This window comes from Salmo salar, chromosome ssa18 (genome assembly GCF_905237065.1).
Source record: "Salmo salar chromosome ssa18, Ssal_v3.1, whole genome shotgun sequence".
Taxonomy (NCBI): Eukaryota; Metazoa; Chordata; class Actinopteri; order Salmoniformes; family Salmonidae; genus Salmo; species Salmo salar.
The window spans coordinates 72,626,048-72,648,770 of NC_059459.1; the positions used below are offsets into that span (position 1 = coordinate 72,626,048).

At 40.9% G+C, this 22,723-nt stretch overlaps 1 protein-coding gene and 1 long non-coding RNA gene across 3 annotated transcripts in view; one reads left to right on the forward strand and one right to left on the reverse strand.

Moving 5' to 3' along the window:
• Positions 1 to 19,124, forward strand: tri39 (Tripartite motif-containing protein 39). 2 transcript variants are annotated; one of them, XM_014156396.2, is made up of 9 exons: positions 1 to 145; positions 14,227 to 14,331; positions 14,472 to 14,641; positions 14,839 to 14,937; positions 15,353 to 15,571; positions 16,284 to 16,389; positions 16,670 to 16,696; positions 17,128 to 17,303; positions 17,681 to 19,124. In XM_014156396.2, exons 2-9 carry the CDS (start codon positions 14,229 to 14,231, stop codon positions 18,053 to 18,055), a joined length of 1,275 nt encoding a protein of 424 aa, XP_014011871.1. In that variant the 5' UTR covers positions 1 to 145; positions 14,227 to 14,228; the 3' UTR covers positions 18,056 to 19,124.
• LOC106577943 (uncharacterized) overlaps positions 18,929 to 22,723 on the reverse strand; it is an 11,146-nt gene continuing 7,351 nt past the window's right edge. The window contains exons 4-8 of the long non-coding RNA XR_006760290.1: positions 21,558 to 21,690; positions 21,387 to 21,450; positions 21,075 to 21,264; positions 20,890 to 20,969; positions 18,929 to 19,308 (exon numbers count right to left, since the gene is read on the reverse strand). This is a non-coding gene — a long non-coding RNA (uncharacterized lncRNA). The remainder of the gene's footprint in view (positions 19,309 to 20,889; positions 20,970 to 21,074; positions 21,265 to 21,386; positions 21,451 to 21,557; positions 21,691 to 22,723) is intronic.

The following is a 22,723-nucleotide window of genomic DNA, read 5'->3' on the forward strand; positions in this document are numbered from 1 at the left end:
CGGTGTACAGTCAGTTTGATGCAACAACACCACAATTGGCGAGAAGGACTTTCCATATCCGCTGCAAACAGACCCTAAATGGCTGCACTCGGCTTCTGCTCTCCGTTAATCCTGGACTTGATGCCGTTCAGTCCACGTTAACAAGGTTGATTCTTTTTAAATGCTATTATTACTTAATCATAAAGTTGATCCGCTAGCTAACACAAAGGACGGATCTGTGTATGGCTATGCAGCTATGTTGGAGGCTTAGACACTGAGACAGCAGTGCAAGTAACTTAGGCCTATGTGTCGCTAATATTGTAATTCTGATTAGGCCAAGGGAGTATTTTATATTTAGCTGGTATATGTAGAATAAATATATATTTTGTTGTAATGAATGCTGGCATTTAAATGGCTGGATTGCTAAATGAGTTACTATTTTGCTTGATAACGTTCCTTAGCCGCACACCCTGGCCATAGCCACAGTAATATATCTTGTAATATTTTTACAGCCCTGCTAGTTACATAAAGGTGACTTATTATCGAGGAGTACTGACGTCAAACATGTTTTTGTATTTTTAGGCAAAACAACAACTGAAGGTCTAAAACTTCAGGCAGGCTGGCTGGCTAGCTATAATTTCAATGCTACCTAGCCTTAGCTGTGCTAGCTTGCGATTAGCATGAAAACATTTATAACGCTCACAAAGCTCATTTGACCTAGGACAACCCTGTAAAAACTTTGCTAATATCTACAATGTATCCGCTTTCCAACAGCACAGATATTACTTTTGAATACCCTTTGAAATATAAATATTTCATCTAAGCCTGAGATTTAGAAATGAACTTCAGACCTAAACCAGGAACGTTAACGTTAGTACTATGGCACTGTTTGAACAGGAATCGCAGTCCCATCCATGGTCTCTATTTTCACAAAACTGTCGTCTCGCAGAATGGACACCATGCAGAGGAGCCTTGAGTGGGCTAAGGGGAGGCTGATAAATGTTGGGTGTGGTTGGGTTTACTGTTTTTTTGTTTTGTTTTTTTCACTCTTTGTTCTCCTGCTGCCCATTCTATTCGTTATTGGTCAACATTACTATTTTTGTCTTGGCTTTAAAATCCAATATTATAAAAACATTACTTGGCCACAATTTGTGACAGTTAATATAATTTAACCTCTCTAGGGTATGTGGGACGAAATCGTCCCACCTACTCAACAGCCACTGGAATCCCGTGGCGCGATATTCAAATACCTTAGAAATGCTATTACTTCAATTTCTCAAACATGACTATTTTACACCATTTTAAAGACAAGACTCTCGTTAATCTAACCACACTGTCCGATTTCAAAAAGGCTTTACAACGAAAGCAAAACATTAGATTATGTCAGCAGAGTACCCAGCCAGAAATAATCAGACACCCATTTTTCAAGCTAGCATATGTCACAAAAACCAAAACCACAGCTAAATGCAGCACTAACCTTTGATGATCTTCATCAGATGACACTCCTAGGACATTATGTTATACAATACATGCATGTTTTGTTCAATCAAGTTCATATTTATATCAAAAAACAGCTTTTTACATTAGCATGTGACTAGCATTCCCACCAAACACTTCTGGTGAATTTACTAAATTACTCACGATAAAACGGTCACAAAAAAACATAAATTATTTAAAGAATTATAGATACAGAACTCCTTTATGCAATCACGGTGTCCGATTTTAAAATAGCTTTTCGGAGAAAGCACATTTTGCAATATTCTGAGTAGATACCTAGCCTGTGATGGCCGGGCTATTTTGACACCCACCAAGTTTGGTACTCAAACTCAGATTTACTATAAGAAAAATTGGATTACCTTTGCTGTCCTTCGTCAGAATGCACTCCCAGGACTTCTACTTCAATAACAAATATTGGTTTGGTTCCAAATAATCCATAGTTATATCCAAATAGCGGCATTTTGTTCGTGCGTTCAAGACACTATCCGAAGGGTAACGAAGGGTGACGCGCCCGGCGCGTTTCGTGACAAAAAAAATCAAAATATTCCATTACCGTACTTCGAAGCATGTCAAACGCTGTTTAAAATCAATTTTTATGCGATTTTTCTCGTAAAATAGCGATAATATTCCGACCGGGAGTCGTTGTTTTCGTTCAAAGACTGAAAATGTAAACATGGAGTCGTCTCGTGCACCCGTCTCATTGTTCTAGATCGACCACTTACCAAATGCGCTACTGTTTTTCAGCCATGGCCTGCAAAGTCATCATTCAACGTTCTGGCGCCTTCTGAGAGCCTATGGGAGCGTTAGAAAATGTCACGTTACAGCAGAGATCCTTTGTTTTGGATAGAGATGACAAAGAAGGCCAAGAAATTGTCAGAGGGGGAGCATCCTGTTTGGAATCTTCTCAGGTTTTGGCCTGCCAAATGAGTTCTGTTATACTCAGACACCATTCAAACAGTTTTAGAAACTTTAGGGTGTTTTCTATCCAAATCAAACAATTCAATGCATATTCTAGTTACTGGGCAGGAGTAGTAACCACATTAAATCAGGTACGTTTTTTTTTTTATTCTCTGTACCGGTATCCCCTGTATATAGTCTCGCTATTATTATTATTTTACTGATGCTCTTTAATTATTTGCTTTTCTTTTTTTGTATTTTATTTAAACTGTATTGTTGGTTAAGGGCTAGTAAGTAATCATTTCACTGTAATGTCTACACCTGTATTGTATTTGGCGCATGTGACAAATACGATTTCATTGAAAGAGAATTCATTTAAGGGGAATTATCCAAAATGTTTATTGCATGACTACCTAGTAAGTTCGGAATACCCGCAGCCAATGTTAATTGGTGATGTGTTCCAAAACAATAATATTATGAAAGTTTGACAGGATTGTCCAGCAGCAGAATAGTTATGTAGTGAAAGTTTTCAAAAACATTACAACCAACCAGAATCAATTGGACACAATAATACATAATGCAACTTTAATATTTAAATAAATGTATGATTTATTTCTTTCATCACATTCCCAGTGGGTCAGAAGTTTACATACACAATTCCGTTTAAAACGGAACCCAAACCGGCTGCGCGCGAGCACCATTGTGCATACATTTATTTTGTCCCCCCACACCATACACGATCATGACACGCAGGTTAAAATATCAAAACAAACTCTGAACCAATTCTATTAATTTGGGGACAGGTCAAAAAGCATTAAACATTTATGGCAATTTAGCTAGTACTTGCTAGCTAATTTGTCCTATGTAGCTAGCTTGCTGTTGCTAGCTAATTTGTCCTGGGATATAAACACTGAGTTGTTATTTTACCTGAAATGCACACGGTCCTCTACTCCGCCAATTAATCCACACATTAAACGGTCAACCGAATCGTTTCTAGTCATCTGTCCTCCTTGCAGGCTTTTTCATCTTTGAACTTATATGGTGATTGGCATCTAAACTTTCATAGTATTACCACGACGACCGGCAAAACAGTTCGTCTTTCAATCACCCACGTGGGTATAACGAATGAGGAGATGGCACGGGGGTACTTGCTTCTATAAACCAATGAGGAGATGGGAGAGGCAGGACTTGCAACGCGATCTGCGTTAGAAATAGAACTGATTTATATTTTAGCCCTTGGCAACGCAGACGCTCGTTGGCGCGCACGGAGTGTGGGTGCAATAATTGAATAACATGGATTTCAACATTTATTTTGCAACGCAAGCTGTGTGGTCAGCCTATTACAGTCACCAACGCTCTGGTTAACACGAAAACTGCCTAACCAGGTCTGCTAGGGCGAGTAAAATGGTCAGCGTGGTCTCATTTGTGTCTGGAAGTAGCTAGCAAGCCAGCTAGACAATGTTAGCTTGGTTGCTTGACTGCCTCTGCCCGAACGTCCAGTGTGCGCTCCGAGAGCAAAACGGTCTCAATTTACCCATAGGGTTTTTAGTTTTTCATGGAATAGAAACACCATAATATTAATCAAATTAATTAAGCATGTACCAGTCAAAAGTTTGGACACACCTACTCATTCCAGGATGTCTATATTTTTGCTATTTTCTACATTGTAGAATAATAGTGAAGACATCACAACTATGAAATAACACATATGGAATCAGTTAAGAACTCATTCTTATTTACAAGAACAGTCTACTCCTTCCTCCCCTTTGGGGGATTGAATCCCGGTCTCCCGCGTGTCTGGAATATGGAAGACTATCAAATGCTTCCCAAAGATGCCCTCTGGTGGTAAAACTAGCAAAAACTTGCAGTAATAGAAAAAAAAAAAATGGCTGAGAATGAAATGACGTGCCACATAATGCTGAGGGAGCATGCAAGGTGTGTCGCAGTATGACGCAACTTTTAAAGGAGGAACAACTGTACGCGTCTGTTCCCTATCAGATGACCAGCGGGAGAAGTATACATCCTGCTGCGTGCTTTAAACAGTGAGTTCTCATCATTTTGAGGATTTCAAAGTGTTGGAAAATGACATACTGTTGGTTTCCTCTCCTTTCACCTTCAATGTGGATAACACTCCCACTGACCTGCAACTTGAGTTTATCGATCTTCAGTCTGATGCAGTGATTGTTTTGAATAGTTTTCCAATGTCACTGACGAGGTTCTATGCATTCTATGAATTAGGAGTCATGCTCAGATGTTTGTACTGTTTGGGTCAACCTATTGCAACGGTTTTGACTTGAGGTTATCATTTATCGGGGTGCCAGGTAGGTTGTGCCTACCAGAGAAAATATTGGTTTCTCCTTTTAGTTTGGGAGGGAATGAGTCCCATCTGGTCCGTCAAGTCTACACCAATACAAAGGACTCATGTAAAAGTCAGGATGGAAATACACTTTTCATAAACCCTTAAAACATTGGAAAGAACTTCCAAAACTATTCTTTTGCGTGGGTTGTATTAACAACATAAATGATCACACACACAACAATAACAAATAATGAGCTCTGGTTCCTCCAGAAATGTCCTGTACCTCGGGCCTAAAAAGAGTCCAGCCCGGTAAACAAGTTCAGGGAACTCAAGTGACCTTAGTCACGCAATGTTTGTCCGTTCATCCCAGTGTAACGTAAACCCAGCGTCAATCATACAATCAAAATAACAAATATTTTACCACACACACTTATAAAGAATATCAAATCTTAATACGTCCTCACAACTAACTACATAAATCATCACGGTATACATCACACCAAAACAAATGAAATACCGTATACAAAAAGGTTGTAGTCAGTCAGTCAGACAAGCCAATCCGCCGACAGATCTCCAGCGGAAAAAGGCCACGAAAAACAACGGAGAGGTGTAGTCCACGGACGCAAAGAGTGGATCCGATCCTGGGTAGACTTGCTATTAGGCTACACAAAGCACACTTTTAAAGCAACACAACAAACGGAAGCGAGCCGCTTCAGGGGCCTGTTGCACAAAAGTAGAATTAAGACATCCGGGATAAATGACTCAGCTGAGCTCAATGAAGCCAAAACATGTGCGTCCAGGCTTAATTGGTTGCACAAAGACCAAGCCAGGATGAGCAGACACGGATTCATTAAGCCAGGTGAAACCAATCCTGGATAGGTGCGCGCTCACGGCTCACTCAAATAGACCCCGCCACAGATCACAGATTAACTGATTTACCATGGCACCTAGAGCCGCGTACTTTTCCCCGTCGGAAGCACAAATCCTCATGGAGGCATACGAGGAGGTAAAATATATAATTAAGAAGAAAGGCAACACCGCCACAGTGATAAAGCAAAGAGAAAAAGCGTGGCAAAGTATTGCAGACCGCCTGAATGCGTAAGTAGTGCACAATTACACAGTCACCGCTCCGCTGAAACATCACAATTACAATTCAAATATTTAATTCACATCTCCAAAAATGCAGTTGTACTGTAATTATGAAACGGTTAAATTTTTAATTGAAATGCACTGCAGATATGAGTGAAATTGTGTAAAGTAACTCCAACACACTGTATAAAGCTATGATAGATTTTTTGATATTTTTACTGAAAACAAGACAAAAATACCAAGTAATTTTTTGCAGTGTGACTCCATTAAATGTGTGTGTGTGTGTGTGTGTGTGTAGATTAAACATGAACGGGCCAAAACGGACATGGCAGCAGGTCAAAATCAAATACAAGAACATTCTGCAGAATGGTATGGTCCCTGACTAATATTTAACAAAGCACAAGCATATATTGTACCCAGAAGGTGCCTGCTCACACATTGTCTGTACTGTTTTAGCAGTGAAAAAGAATACCCACAGACAAGGCACGGGTGGTGGGTCACCAAAGGCTGACCTTACCCCAGCAGAGGACATGGCCTTGGAGCTAAATAAAGGCAGGCCCGTCTTAGAGGGGATCCCTGGGGGAAAGAGACGAGCATAGGTTCCTCCCAAGATGCCACCCGCTTCATTCAAGGTATGTCCTTCCATCTCTACATGGGATACAACCACATTCATATTGAATCAATTTGGACTGTCTGACTTTGGTTTACCTATTGCCTTGCAGTGTCTGGCAGCACTGTGTTCCTGTTAGAGCCACCAGCACAAGCACCAGACGATGCTGATCCAGTGAGTACTCCATCAAAGGCATACTGTAGGCCTGGCATGTCTTGTCTACTAGCTTCAATATGAATCCGATTAAATGTGATAGGGTGAAGGCCCCAGTGCAGCAGCAACAGCACATGATGGAGACGATGATGAGGAGGAGACCATCTCTCTGGATTCCAGAAGGCATGAGGTATCATGTTAAGACTGTGAAAGTACTATTTACTCTACAATGGTGAGGAGTCCTCATCAAAATCAAAAAATCTAATTTCTTTTACAGGACCCAGATGCTATACAGTGGGAAAACCAGCCTGGCAACATAGTGCGTATTAATAAAAGGACACCACATCCTGCCAAATTCCAGCTGCGCTAATTGTATTGTGTTCACAGAGCTCACAAGCTATCAGAAAGTTGTATGGCAACCACCTCCGGCGCCAAATAGAACTGGCAGACATAGACATTCAGTACAAGAAGAAAAAGATGGAAAATCTTGCACTGGAGTCCGAAATAAAAAAGAGGACAATTAGGAAACTGGACCTTGAAATAAAAAAAACTTGAGAGGGAGGTGAGATATGCCTTCAATGTACACTGTATGCTAACTGTAACACAAATGTATTAATCATTATTTTTCTTTCCTCCCCAGCTCCAAGAAGATGACACAGCTCAAAATAAAAATTAGGTATATTCTCGTAAAGTCAAGTGAGCCATGACATATGAGCTCTTATTGTGAGCACACAGGACGGTGGCATCTTTCTAAGGTTTTTTTATTTTCCCAGCAATCAGTACAACCAAGTCATCGTTATAAGGCATCGCCCTCTTTTGCCCACCCCCAGCACCAGGTGTGGCCACTAGCCTATATGAAGGCCCAAAATTGTGTGTTCCTTTCTGCTCTGACAATGGCATGCCCATTCGTGCGAGATGTGGTGGATGAAGAAGCACTTGTGCTGAGGAGAGCCTTCAGGCGAGAAAGGGTCTTCAGGGACCGGTTGGACCCACTGGCCTTCCCTGATGACCATCTATATGAAAGATACAGGTTTTCTGCAGATGGCATCAGGTATCTATGCAGACTACTGGGTCCCAGGATTAAGCACCGCACTGCACGGAGCCATGCACTGAGTGTGGAGCAAATGGTTTGTGTGGCCTTGCGCTTTTTTTCTAGTGGAGCCTTCCTGTACTCAGTGGGGGATGCAGAACAGCTGAACAAGGCCACAATTTGCCGCACAATAAGGAGTGTGTGTCTGGCTATCAAAGCATTAGCAGATGTCTTCATCTCCTTCCCTGGCCACAGAAGACTCTGTGACATCAAAGAGGAGTTCTATAGGATTGCAGGAAAGAGGATCTACAAATTACAGGACAACTGTTAACACATAGTAGGATACTCATTACTTTGTGTGACAGGTTTCCCCAATGTCATTGGTGCAGTGGACTGCACACACATAAGGATAAAAGCCCCCTCAGGTGCCCATGAGGCCGATTTTGTGAATAGGAAATCCTTTCACAGCATTAATGTTCAGGTGAACATAACTTTTTGATATTGTCCATTGACGAACACTCTGCATTGCCAGTGATGTGCATTGATTGGTGTAATATTCCTCATCTTATGATTTCAGATGGTCTGCAATGCTGACTGTGTGATCAGCAATGTTGTGGCAAAATGGCCTGGCTCAGTCCATGACTCCAGAATCTTTCGGGCCTCTGAAATCTATCAGTGCCTATCACAAGGTAAGCCACACAACCCCTATTTATAACCATCATGGCTGTGTCAAGAATATCACTGTGTTTATGAGGTAGTAATGATGAGATTTTGTGTTGACAGGTGAATTCTCTGGTGTGCTGCTGGGAGACAGGGGTATGGCTGCCAGCCTTTTCTCCTGACACCTTTCACAGACCCCCAGGAAGCACAGCAGGCCTACAACCATGCCCATGCCAGGACCAGGGCCAGAGTTGAAATGACCTTTGGCCTCCTGAAGGCACGCTTTCACTGCCTTCACAAATTAAGGGTCAGCCCTGTTAGGGCATGTGATATTACTGTGGCTTGTGCTGTCCTCCACAATGTGGCCTGCCTGAGGAAGGAGAGGGCCCCCAGAGTGCCACCAGCCATGGACTGGGACAATCCGGCAATCTTCCCTGATGACGACAGTGGTCGGCTGCTGAGGGACCAATATGTGTTGAATTATTTTAGTTAGTATGTGTGCTTTCAATTTTGGTTAAGTATGTCCTGCGGTGGCAGAGGAATTGGGTTTTTTTGGGTTCGTTTTTTACGAATTTGGCCTCTTATGATGTTTGTGCGGTATACTGTGTGTAATACAAGGCTGCAGGGAGGCTACTGCATCCATTCATTTGTCTGTTCAGTTGATGTGTATGGATTTGTCCTGCATTTATTTTAGTGTGCAGACATGCAGGGTGTGTTATATACAGACCTTTGAATGTGTATGTATCATTTTGTATAATATGCTTGGATTCTGTGCTTTCCATCTTGTAGTCACTGTGACTTCAGTTTCGAAAGGAGCTGATGGTTTACCTGCTTTGTTTTGTCCTTATTCAATAAAGGAACATAATGTTACACATTGTGTTTTTATATTCATATGGAATGTGTATTTGTTTATATGACAGAGTACTAGGGCCACACTGAAGAAAAAGGATAAAGTCATAAATTTATGAGGCTGGTTCTTTCTGCAGAAAAGCTACATATTGTTTTTACAGTTTTGATACTTATGACAATGTGATACTTAATATTCTGGCACATCAGCATGTCTTTGTTTATGAAACCATACTGAAGTACAATTTCACGAAATGCCCCACATCTGTCATTTTAACAACTGTCCTCCTTTAAAACAACCGGTTACAATATTATTACTTGTGTTTTTTTCCCCTCTGTGGCCCTAATATTCTATCATTTTATATATAGCCTTATAGTCTATGGGAAACTGTAAATTATCTAATGATAGCAACATAATCTAAAAATTATTTTTTATCCAAAATCATTGAAATTAATGATCACAAACGTTTAAATAATGACAGTGGGTCTAGTTATGTGATAACAATGTATAGTGAGCAGTGAAATAACTATTGGTTTCCATTTGTGGTGACTGCTGACTGACATTAGGGATGAGATTAAATAGATCCTGGAATTTAGCCTGGTCTGGAGCAGGCTAGCTCCACAGAATAAATCTCCATGGTAATTTATACCATAACATATCCTCCTGCCCCCTATCCATCTTTAGTGCAACCGGATTACGGATCAATTGAGCCAGGATCACCAAGATATCCTGGCTTAATCCCTTATCCTAGTTTTGTGCAACAGGCCCCAGAACTGAGGGTTGAACACATCCTCATTCATGTTTCCATCACAACCCCACTTTTGCGCAGCTGATGCTGGCTATTTAATTGGGAATTAAAGGGAAATCGCCCTATTGGAAGGAGAAGCACTATTTAATTGGGAATTAAAGGGAAATCGCCCTATTGGAAGGAGAAGCACTATTTAATTGAGAATTAAAGGGAAAGCGCCCTATTGGAAGGAGAAGCACTATTTAATTGAGAATTAAAGGGAAAGCGCCCTATTGGAAGGAGAAGCACTGAGACGGTTCAGAAACATTCAGGGCCGTCACACTATGTATGTGAACAGAAATTTTAATTGATGAAATATAACACGTCAAGGCACATATCATCTCTTACTGACTCTCACCTCTCAGCAATCCACCGCATATCGACGTCAGAAACTATACCTGATTTCACTGCTCTAGTCAATGCCCATCAGAGACTTCACACCTCACACTGATTGAGTAGTTTAAATGTCATGTTGAGCTCTCTCTCTCTTTCTTTTGTTTTTGTGCATACCCACAAGAGTTCTGTCCGTGGTGCTGAATGCACAGTGTACTTTCCCCTCCGTGTAGTTCATTGCATGTTTAATAATGAAAATACCTACCAAAAGGAGAACATGGATGTGGTTTATTTCTGTGCATGTTAAAAAAGTAAAATAAGTAGCATATCTGGACGTGATTTACAGTAGATATCAACACAGTCATACACATGATGTATAATCCTGTAATATGATTCTGGCCTGCAATGGCAAAAATATATTCTAATGTGGTCCTCCATGGAAAATAATTGCCCAGGCCTGTCTTATACACTATATTAACTTTGGTTTTCCTAGATATGGCTATTATATTGTGATCACTACATCCTATGGATTTGGATACTGCTTTAAAGCACATTTCTGCAGCATTAGTAAAGATGTGATCAATACATGTTGATGATTTAATTCCTATGCTGTTTGTAACTACCCTGGTAGGTTGACTGACAACCTGAACCAGGTTGCAGGCACTGGTTATAGTTTGACGTTTTTTCTTGAGTGGACAGCTTGAAGATAGCCAGTCAATATTTAGATCACCCAGAAAATATACTTCTCTGTTGATATCACATACATTATAAAGCATTTCACACATATTATCCAGATACTGACTGTTAGCACTTGGTTGTCTATAACAGCTTTCCACAAGAATGGGCTTTAGGTGAGGCAGAGGAACCTGTAGCCATATTACTTCAACAGTATTTAACATTATATCGTCTCTAAGCTTTACAGGAATGTGGTTCTGAATATAGACGGGGAACACTGCTCCGTTGGCATTTCTGTCTTTTCGGGAAATGTTATAACCATGTATTGCTACCACTGTAACATCAAAGGTATTATCTAAGTGAGTTTCAGAGATAGTCAGAATATGAATGTCATCAGTTATTTAATAGCAAGTTATTGACTTCATGGACCTTGTTTCTTAGGCTGAATATGTTAATATGAGCTATTTTTAGCACCTTTCTGGTTTGCTTGATTGTTTTTAATGCTTTACTGGGAAGCTTATTAGAAGTAGACTTGCTCATGTTATTTATATTGGAGCTGATAGTGCAGGGTGAGCTGCACAAAGTGGTCTTCCTACTAGGGCACACCGCTTCAGTGCTAACAGCGTAACTCTGGTTCATAGGCTCATGATTACTGCATACAATAGCTGTAGGATAAACAGAGGTACTCGGTGCTATTAGGGGCACATCAATTAAGTTACTTACATTGTGTTTGCCAATGCCCCTAGGATCATGTACATTTGATGCAGCATTATGACGATTCATTGTCTCAATGGTAGGGATTAACTCAGCTAGTCTTACCACATCACCCTCTAGAGAGCCCTGCGGTTGTAGACGGTGCAGTTGCTGTAGCAGGCAATGATATAGCCCGACAGGATAATCTCAATGGTGCATCTGTAAAAGTTTGTGAGCGTCTTAGGGGCCAAGCCAAATTTCTTCAGTCTCCTGAGGTTGAAGAGGCGCTGTTGCACCTTCTTCACCACACTGTCTGTGTGGGTGGACCATTTCAGATTGTCAGTTTAAGCTTTACACCTTCTCCACTCCACGGCCCTGTCGATGTGGATGAAGGCATGCTCCCTCTGCTGTCTCCTGAAGTCCACGGTCAGCTCCTTAATTATGTTGAAGTTGAGGGAGAGGACCTGGCACCACTCTACCAGGGCCCTCACCTCCTCCCTGTAGGCTGTCTCGTCATTGTTGGTAATCATGCCTACCACTGTTGTGTTGTCTGCAAACATGATGGATTTGGATGGAGGCGTATGTGGTCATGCAGTTATGGGTGAACAGTGAGTTCAGGAGGTGGCTGAGCACGCACCCTTGTGGGGCCCCTGTGTTGAGGATATGCTAGTGGATGTGTTGTTGCCTACCTTCCCCACCTGGGGGATGCCCGTCAGGAAGTCCAGGACCCAGTTACACAGGGCAGAGTTCAAACCCAGGGCCCAGAGCTTAATGATGAGCTTGGAGGGTACTATGGTGTTGAAGGCTGAGCTGTAGTCAATGAACAGCATTCTGACGCAGGTTTTCCTCTTGTCCAGATGGATAGGGCAGTCTGTAATGCAATGGCGATTGCATCATCCGTGGATCTTTTGGGGCGGTATGCAAATTGCAGTGGGCCTAAGGTGTTAGGTGATATGATCTTTAACTAGCCTCTCAAAGCACTTCATGATGTGATGACCCTCCCACTCTGTCTGCCGAATTCTCTCTCTTTGCTCTTATTTTCCTTAATAGGATGTCGGTGGGCGGAGCTGGGAGGGTCGTCAGCGACATGGCACACACCTGGGTTTGGGTGTGTCCCGGGATAAATACACCTTTTCCCCATTCATTGAGGAGACTCTCTCCATGCAGACACACTGTTAGATTTTGGTTCTGGCATTTTTTGTGGCCGTTTTGTTTGTTTGCTTTGGCACCTTTCAACACCCCTCACTATCACATTTATGCACGCAACCACTCACTTACACTACTGATTACTGACTACACACACCATTGTTAATTGTATTTACGTTACTTCAGTAAATAAATATATTTTTGTTATTCCTTATCTCCACATTGTCTCCCTTTTTGTTACGGACTTCGAGCCGGTTCGTGACAATGATGACAGAAGTGAGTGCTACGGGGCGATAGTCATTTAGTTCAGTTACCTTCGCTTTCTTTGGTACAGGAACAATGGTGGACATTTTGAAGCAAGTGGGGACAGAAGACTGGGATAGAGAGAGATTGAATATGTCTGTAAACACTTCAGCCAGCCAGCTAAGGATGCATTCTGGGCCGGCAGCCTTGCGAGAGCTAACATGCTTAAATGTCTTACTCACGTCGGCCACTGAGAACGAGAGTTCACAGTCCTCTGGAGCGGCCCGTGTCAGCGGCACTGTCTTATCCTCAAAGTGGACAAAGGTGTTTAGCTTGTCCTAGAGCAAGACGTCTTTGTCCGCGATGTGGCTGGTTTTCCCTTTACAAACCGAGATTGTCTGGAGTCCCTGCCACATATGTGTCGTGTCTGTGTCTGAGCTGTTGAATTGCGACTCCGCTTTGTCTCTGTACTGACGTTTTGCCTGTTTTATTGCCTTACGGAGAGCATAACTGGACTGTTTGTATTCAATCATACTGTATTAATATAATTTGAAAAATTGCTTTTATGTGTTTTTTTATAATAAAAAAACATACTTTATTTGAAAGAGCTATTTTTCCAGTAGAAAAGCAATATTCCAATTATATTAATACAGTAATATAGAGACACACAGAGGATGACATTTGTGCCATCTAATGTGGAGACCTGCCTACTGAAATGTTCTTGTTGGTAAATTACGTGATAAATGAGGTGTTTAGAGAAGCCTTTGAAGACTTTATTTCAATATCCCCACACTTGAGTCCACACTGTGCCTTTAAGAGAGATTTATATTGCACTGAGGGAGAAATGCATGAAGACTTCTAAGTGAAAATGAAAGTGTCCAGCTCCCCATTTCTTGTAAACGCCACCGTTACAAATAATTCATCTGTGCAGATGAACAGCCAGACCCTTTGGTATAGTCTGCTTTCCTTACACTGGGTGATTACACTTCACTGTTCTCCACTGTCGACAGCAAAAAATTCAAGAATTAAGGTAGGAACACTCCATGTCAAGACACTTTCTGCAATATTATGTAACAACGTGTTAATACAATCTGTTGCTTGTGTTATTACAACGTTACTGACTGTAAGTCGCTATGGATAAGTGTCAGCTAGCTAATAGACTAAAATGTAAATGTACTACAAAGGTAAAAGGGTCAAAGCAATGTAAATTGATACCTAACATTATTAGCCTATATGATCAAATTGTGTGTGTGTGTGCGTGCGTGCGTGCGTGCGTGCGTGTGTGTAGTTATGGCGTCTCTCAGCATGACAGAAGACCAGCTGCGCTGTTCCATCTGCCTGGATCTCTTCGTCCACCCTGTCTCCACTCCATGTGGACACAACTTCTGCAAATGTACGCCACGTTTTATGGATCTTAAATTTGTATTAAGTTTCAAACAGTAAATTGTATCTATTTTTGTCTGCCACTGATGTACATAAAATTTGTCCCTAAGTGATTAATAAAGTTCCTACCTATCTATTTATCCATCAAAGCTTGTATCTCTGACTACTGGGATATCAGGGAAGCCATCTGCCCTCTGTGTAAGGAGACGTTCAAGAAACGTCCCGACCTCCACGTCAACACGTTCATTAACGAGATAATCAACCAGTTCAAATCGGCACAGGAGGACATTTCTCCACACACCATTTTGCCATTGAGAGAGGTACGTGGTGTGGGACAGCTGAGTAAAATTGAAACCTAGGAGATTTTTGTTCTTGATCATGTGGCCTGACTAGGAAAAACTCCAGGCCCTGTTTAGAACTCATAACCAGGGCCCAGAGTTTTACCTGGTATGGTCAATTAAACAATTGTCCATCAACATTGTGATTATGGTTCAAATCAACCCATTCCCCCCTATAGCCAGAACAGGGGGACACTACAGATGGAAGAGTGAACAGGAAGATCCAGGCCAGACTGAAGAAGGTGGAGGAGATCAAAAACTCAGTGGAGATCAGCAGAGTGAGTTCTGGATCGTTTTCATAGAGAGTCTTAGAAGTGCTGATGTAGGATCAGTTTTGCCTTTTACATCATAATGTATATGATTATTATGGACGGGGAAACCTGATCCTAGATCAGCACCCTGACTCTGAGATGCTTTATGAATACAGGCCCTGATAAGCATCGGACTGTTGTTCTCATCTATGTAGGGTACGGGTCTTCTGCAGTTGTAGTAATTCAATTTAATTAATTTACTTTCATCATCATAGCTGCATTTTTTGAATTAAAACTGATAAATAGTTCTGGGCCACACAGTCTGAATGGTCTGATTGTGTGCTTTATTCCCTCATAAAGTAACACCTGTGACACAGATTCACTATAGGTAATATTTTAGAGCACATTCATTCGTCTGAATCTAGTTCACTTCATTCCACAGGCTAGTTCACAGAAAGACATAGAGGAAAGTGAGCAGGTCTTCACTGCGCTGTTGCGCTCCATTGAGAGGAGCCAGGCTGACATTGTCGGTGAGATCCAGGAGAAACAGAGAGCTGTGGAGAAACAAGCTGATTGGCTCATCAAGGAGCTGGAACAGGAAGTAGCAGATCTAGAGAGTGGAAATAATAAACATGGGGAACTTTGTTCCACCCCACAACAGGTAGGTGTGCTACTGCTTCTCTCTGTGGTCGATTTGAATGTTGTCGACTACAGGGTTAGGGTTAGAGTTAGGGTTGAGACGGGATGTGGACATGAAGCTAGGGTTATGGTTAGGGTTGAAGCTACGGTTAGGATTAGGTTTAGCGTTAAGACGGGATGTGCACATGAAGCCAGGGTTAGGATTAATTCAGGTCAGTTCTTAGTAAATCTCAACTCAGCTGACTCTATCCAGTATAGCCAGAAGAGGGCCACCCCTCTGAGTCAGGTTTCTCTCTCTTCTGCTCTTGTCTGGGTTACTGTTAAGCACTTTGTGACAATGTTTATGCAAATAATGCATAAAATACATTTAGTTGATTTACATTCTGTTCTGAAGTCTGTCCTTAGTAAAACTCGATCCCAACTGTCCTCTGCTGTAGATCTGTTCTACAGCAGATCGATCTTCCCTGTTGCTCAGTTGGTAGAGCATGGTGTTCGATTCCCACGGGGGGCCAGTATGAAAAAAAAAATGAAAAAAAAATTTATGAAATGAAAATGTATGCATTCACTACTGTAAGTTGCTCTGGAAAAGAGCGTCTGCTAAATGACTAAAATGTAAATGTAAAAATCTTCTTAGATCAGTCCTTAGTAAAACTTGATCTGAACTGTCCTCTGCTGTAGATCTGTTCTGAGATCAGTCCTTAGTAAAACTTGATCTGAACTGTCCTCTGCTGTAGATCTGTTCTGAGATCAGTGCTAGCGGTGGTGGAAAAACCATCTGGGGAATTGTGTCCCAACTGGAGGATACCTTCAGAGAGGAGATTAAGAAAGTCATGGATAAAGGTTACTATTTATTTATCTATAATGATACATTTTATAAAAGTTTACAAATACTGTAGAATCATGACCCACTGGGCACAAACGTCAATTCAACGTCTATTCCACATTTCTTCAACGCAATTTTGTTGAAATGATGTGGAAACAACATTGATTCAACCAGTGTTTTACACATTTACAGTCATTTTTTATTTGGACCCATTCGAATTTTCTATAATTAAATTAGATTAAATCTTCATCATGAACAATGACATTCTCAATTGTGAGTTTTTTTCTTTTCATTCAGGGTTGAAATTGCTGAAGACTAATGCAGGTAAAACATGCTACAATTTGCAATCCACATATTCACATGTTCATCTCTCGTTTCTCAATCTCTTAACCCACCATTGAATTATTTACCACACCATTTAATTAATTATTTTACATTTTACTGTCATTTATCCATTCTTATTTTCATCCTAACTATAGCCTGGTCAGGTGACACCACAGGGTGGTCATGGAAAACTCCTGTCCCTAATTACAACTAACAGAATGGATGGATGGATTAAATAATGGATGGACGAATGAAAGGATTAATGTATGATGAATGTATGGATGAATGGATAGATGGATAAATGAATGCATTAATTAATGGATGAATGGCTGAATTAATTAATGCATGGGTGAATGAATGAATGGATGGATGTATTAATTAATTGATTAATGGATGAATTATATATCTGCTTTGTTGTTATTTTCCGATAGTGAACGTGATTCTGGACCCCGACACAGCTCATCCTTTCCTGGTTCTGTCTGAGGATGGGAAACAGGCCAGACACGTCAACGATTGGAGGATCCTGCCTTTCAACCCCAAGAGGTTCAATACCAGTATCAGCGTCCTTGGGAGGACAGGGTTCTCCTCCAGGAGATTCTACTTCGAGGTGAGATACAGTACAATAAAGAAGAACGGATGTATCGGTTGACTGACATTATCGGTGGATATTTGACTCTTTGGGCTTTCAGATATCTATCTTTTCGGTCTATATACCACCATATTAGACTGGACAAAAAAATCACACTAATCCTTTCAGATCATTGTTTCTAAGGTAAGAAATCAGCCCTCAGAGTATCATTGTAGGGTTGTTTCAGTTTTGCGGGTATATTAGAGGGAAGTTGTACTTACTATGATTGTAAGATGTTCTCGTACCTAGTGATGAACGCACTAACTGTAAGTCGCTCTGGATAAGAGCATCTGCTGAATGACAAAAATATAACTATAAATGTATCTATTTTTTTTAACTTGAATTTGAACTTAAAGGTGCAGGTCTCTGGGAAGACTGACTGGGGCCTAGGAGTGGCCAGGGAGTCCATCGACAGGAAGGGGAAGACACTCCCGACCCCTGCAATTGGCTACTGGACCTTGTGGCTGACCAATACGCATGAGTACAAGGCTGCAGATGATTCTGGCTCCACCCTCCTCTCCCTGAGAGAGAAGCCCCAGAAGGTGGGGGTGTTTGTCGATCACAAGGAAGGGTTGGTGTCTTTTTACGACTCGGAAGCCAAGGCTCATATCTATTCCTTCACTGGGTGCTCCTTCAATGAGAAACTTTTCCCTTTCCTGAACTCTAGTGTCAATAACAATGATACAAACTCTGCCCCATTTGTCATTCTGCCTGTCAGTCATAGAGGCTGACAGGCTGATTGGTTAGAAATCAAGATGGGATGGGCCACATGTCATTTGATTGGTTCTGGTGTGTTGAGAACTGATTCTTGACATAGCCAAGAGAAGTGTGGCTGCTGCAAACCATCATCAGTACGGTGACAAGGCTAAACATATTCATGCTATCTTCATCACTGGGTGAGTCAATGCCAGTGGAAAGTTGATTTAGAATCCTGCTGTAGCCTATAATACATTTCATCCTAATGTTGTACAATCTGTCTCGTTTCTTTTTATTAGCCCTGGGCCAGGTCAAGGCCAGGTCGTTTTTAATTCATCTGTTTGACAGTGTCAGAGTAGCCACTCATTTCGTTCATTTGTGTAGTAATATTAAAAAATATTCTGATAATGTCACCTGTCCTGTAGGCTTAAATGACATAGAATTGCATGAAATGCGTTTATAAAAGGCCACATTGTTTTAAGGCCCTGCAAAAAAAAATCCCCATCTGTGTCAATCCTAAAAACGCTTCTGCTGAACTGTTTGCCAGTATGCAACTGTAATGATATATGCTATATTATAAAGAGTATTTTATGATTCTTGAACTCTGCCCCATTTGTCATTCTGCCTGTCAGTCATAGAGGCTGACAGGCTTATTGGTTAAAAATCAAGATGGAATGGGCCACATGTAATTTGATTGATTCTGGTCTGTTGAAAACTGCAGTTCTTGATGATAGTACTGATTATTTGTCCAATAATCAATCTGCCTATGTGTTGAACTTGGTGTAAACTGTCTGTGATTTAGATAATATCAATAACATGACGAATAACATTTCAATAACATGACGAATAACATTTCAATAACATGACGAATAACATTTCAATAACATGATAATAAGATGACAATAACATGAAGAATGTTGATTTAGTTGATATAGTATGTTCAAAAATTATTAGATGAGTGATTACAGTGTATTTTCAATCACAAATAGCACGAATTAATTTGTATTAGTTTGTTATAAGCCTAGTGAAGGGCTCAGTATGCATTGTTATCCTTTTTAAGAGTTGGACAAAAATCGAACAATAAAGCTTTCTTTCTGAGCTGGATTTCTTCTACATTTTCCATGAAAAAAATACATGAATCTCTCTTCATTCTCTTCATCCACTCATCTCCTCCGTCCTTCTATCTTCTCCTCCCTCCTTCCATCCACCTCAGTCAGAATCAGTCTTTTTTCTTCCATCGCAGGGTGACAGAGTCGGATATCTCTCGCTGTCTCAGTTCATCTTGTAGCTAAGAGATATAGACACACAAGGATAGTCACCACATGATCTGACTATCTAAATGTATTCACGCATGACTAAGTCGTTTGGATAAAAGCGTATGCTAAACTGGGTATATCAGGAATCATCAACTAGATTCTGCCGCAGGCTTATTTTTTCCTGAATTGGATGGTCATTGGGGTGGAACATACACTACCTATCAAAAGTTTGGGGTCACTTAGAAATGTGCTTCTTTTTGAAAGAAAAGCATATTTTTTTGTCCAGTAAATAACATCAAATTGATCAGAAATACAGTGTAGACATTGTTAATGGTATAAATGACTTGTAGCTGGAAAAGGCTGATTTTGTTATGGAATATCTACGTAGGCGTACAGAAGGCCAGCATCCCGGAGTCGCCTCTTCACTGTTGACGTTGAGACTGGTGTTTTGCGGGTACTATTTAATGAAGCTGCCAGTTGAGGACTTGTGAGGCATCTGTTTCTCAAACTAGACACTCTAATGTACTTGTCCTCTTGCTCAGTTGTGCACCGGGGCCTCCCACTTCTCTTTCTATTCTGGTTAGAGCCAGTTTGTACTGTTCTGTGAAGGGAGTAGTACACAGCGTTGTACGAGATCTTCAGTTTCTTGGCAATTTCTTGCATGGAATAGCCTTCATTTCTCAGAACAAGAATAGACTGACGAGTTTCAGAAGAAAGTTCTTTGTTTCTGGCCATTTTGAGCCTGTAATCAAACCCACAACTGCTGATGCTCCAGATACTCAACTAGTCTAAAGAAGACCCATTTTATTGCTTCTTTAATCAGAATAACAGTTTTCAGCTGTGCTAACATAATTGCAAAAGGGTTTTCTAATGATCAATTAGCCTTTTAAAATTATAAACTTGGATTAGTTAACACAACGTGCCATTGGAACACAGGAGTGATGGTTGCTGATAATGGGCCTCTGTACGCCTATGTAGATATTCCATTAAAAAACATGAACAATGTCTACACTGTATTTCTGATTAATTTGATGTCATTTTAATGGACAACAAATGTGCTTTTCTTTAAAAAACAAGGATATTTCTAAGTGACCCCAAACTTTTGAGCGGTAGTGTAGTTACAAATCATTTGTAGACTGAAAATTCACTGCAAGAAGACCCAAACAGATATCATATTTGACCAAAAAAATTGTATTTCAAACCTTGCTTACGTTTGTATAACATCACAGACGCTGAGTATACAAAACATTAAGAACACCTGCTCTTTTTTAAAGCTATGATCCCTTATTGTTGTCACTTGTAAAATCTATTTCATTCATTGTAGTTGAAGGGGAGGAGACAGGTTTACAAAATTAAAATCACTTGAAGCTGATATGCTGGTGTTTTTACAGTATTTTATGTCCAACAATTAATAATAAAAGGTTAAACAAATTGCTCAGAAAACTTGGGGGGCCGAATATAATCACCCAGTTGGGGAACCCTGGCATATATTATTCATATGCATTATATATGTTATTACCAGGAATAACTCCTAACTAACTAGGGCCTTTGTTTCCTTGTCTGTTAAGGCAAGGGAAAATTGTTCGGTTAACAGGTGAGGTAGAATGACTCACCTTCTTCAAGACCAGTTCGGTGATGTTAGAATCTGTTAACGCTGTTGTCGAGGTGAATTTCACCTGCACTCCAGCATATCCTCCAACACACACACGCACACTTAGTACATCCTCCGTCTTTAAAATCTTTTCATGCTCTCATTATTACTCTAATATTTGGGTACACAAACACACATTTCACTCACCTGTGTAGTAGCAGACAAAAGACTGGATGAGTGCAGATAATATCGTTCCATAGTCCATTGTTAGTGATCCATACTTCAACACAACCCTCAGACGTTCCTCGACCCAGTATCTGAAGGAGTCGCTCTGGTCTGACCACTTCCAGGAGTCTCTGAATAGGCCGATCCATACGCTGCTACCATTGGCCACTCTCTGTACCAATCAATCAAATGTATTTATGAAGCCTTTTTACATCAGCATTTGTCGCAAAGTAACTTCTTTACTGTAACCCGGCCTAGAACCCGAAAGAGAAAGCAAAGCGCAAGCGAGATCACAGTGGCCAGGAAAACTCCCAACTGGTCCTCTGTTCCTTTGTGGCTCAGTTGGTAGAGCATGGTGCTTGTAATGCCAAGACAGTAAGTTCAAATGTTTGTATGCACGCATGACTGTGTCACTTTGGATAAAAGTGTCTGCTAAATGGCATATATTAGAAGAAAACAAGAAACTATGTCTCCTGGTTCTCAGTCTGGTTCCTCACACTGGCCAGGTCTGTGTAGTACACTCTGCAGTAGCTCTGCGCCTCAGACCAACTTTGTCTTTCATTAATCAAATTGAAGTGATTGGAGGAATTGGTCCCTCCTGTTGGGAAAGGATATTGTGAACACATTTGACCTGTGTGTGTGTGTGTGTGTGTGTGTGTGTGTGTGTGTGTGTGTGTGTGTGTGCGTGCGTGCGTGCGTGCGTGCGGAGGAGGCTGGTAGGAGGCGCTTTAGGAGGACAGGCTCATTGGAATGGACTAGTTGGGAACGGCATCAAACATATAGAAACCACGTTTCACTCTCTTCCATTTATTCCATTCCAATGAGCCCATCCCCATTGTAATGAATACTCAGGGAGAAAAAGGTGTAGATTCACGCGCAGGCTGCAGAAGGTGTTTATTTCACCTTCGCAGAAGGCAGGAATCGTGGTCACAGGCAGGCAATGGTCATACACAGGTAGGCAAACAGGCAGGTGATTCAAAACTAGGACTGAAGGCTATAACTGGTTCTCACAAACGAGCTAGGAAAAAGCTTAGTAGAGTCAAACTGAACAATACCTCACAAAGGCACAAACAGAATGAACTGAACTAAATAAGGAGCTGATGAGACCAGGTGAGTAACTAACACAGGTGAAATTAATGAACAAAAAGGAAAGACAGGGCTACGTTCAAGAACACAAAGAAACAGGGCTACGTTCAAGAACACAAAGAAACAGGGCTACGTTCAAGAACACAAAGAAACAGGGCTACGTTCAAGAACACAACGAAACAGAACCCAAGGTTGACTAAGAAAATAAATACAGAACCTTACATCCATGTCTTATTGGATATGCCTTAGGGCGGGTCACAAGGTCCAAGTATCCAATGACACCTGTTTTCCCACTTGAATTTGGTTGTCCTTTTAAATTGTTATAATGTGCAGTGATAACATGTGACAACTAAACCAAAAATAAGACATTATTTTTTCATTGGAATTTGGTGGTTCTTTTAGATGGTTGAAAGCAACGTGAATACACTTTTGGAATTCAACAAACTTTTGGCTGACTTTTTGAGTGGGTGAATATAAATTGTAATCTCATTGATCAACGTAGCTACAAATATTACCCAATTGTCCCCATTGAAATGACTTGGTGT

Excerpts from the sequence above, each read along its gene's own strand:
- tri39 (XM_014156396.2), top strand. The coding sequence starts at position 14,229 with ATGGCGTCTCTCAGCATGACAGAAGACCAGCTGCGCTGTTCCATCTGC. Across the intron at positions 16,697-17,127 it reads ATTGCTGAAGACTAATGCAG|TGAACGTGATTCTGGACCCC; the intron begins GTAAAACATGCT and ends ATTTTCCGATAG. Across the intron at positions 17,304-17,680 it reads CCAGGAGATTCTACTTCGAG|GTGCAGGTCTCTGGGAAGAC; the intron begins GTGAGATACAGT and ends TTGAACTTAAAG.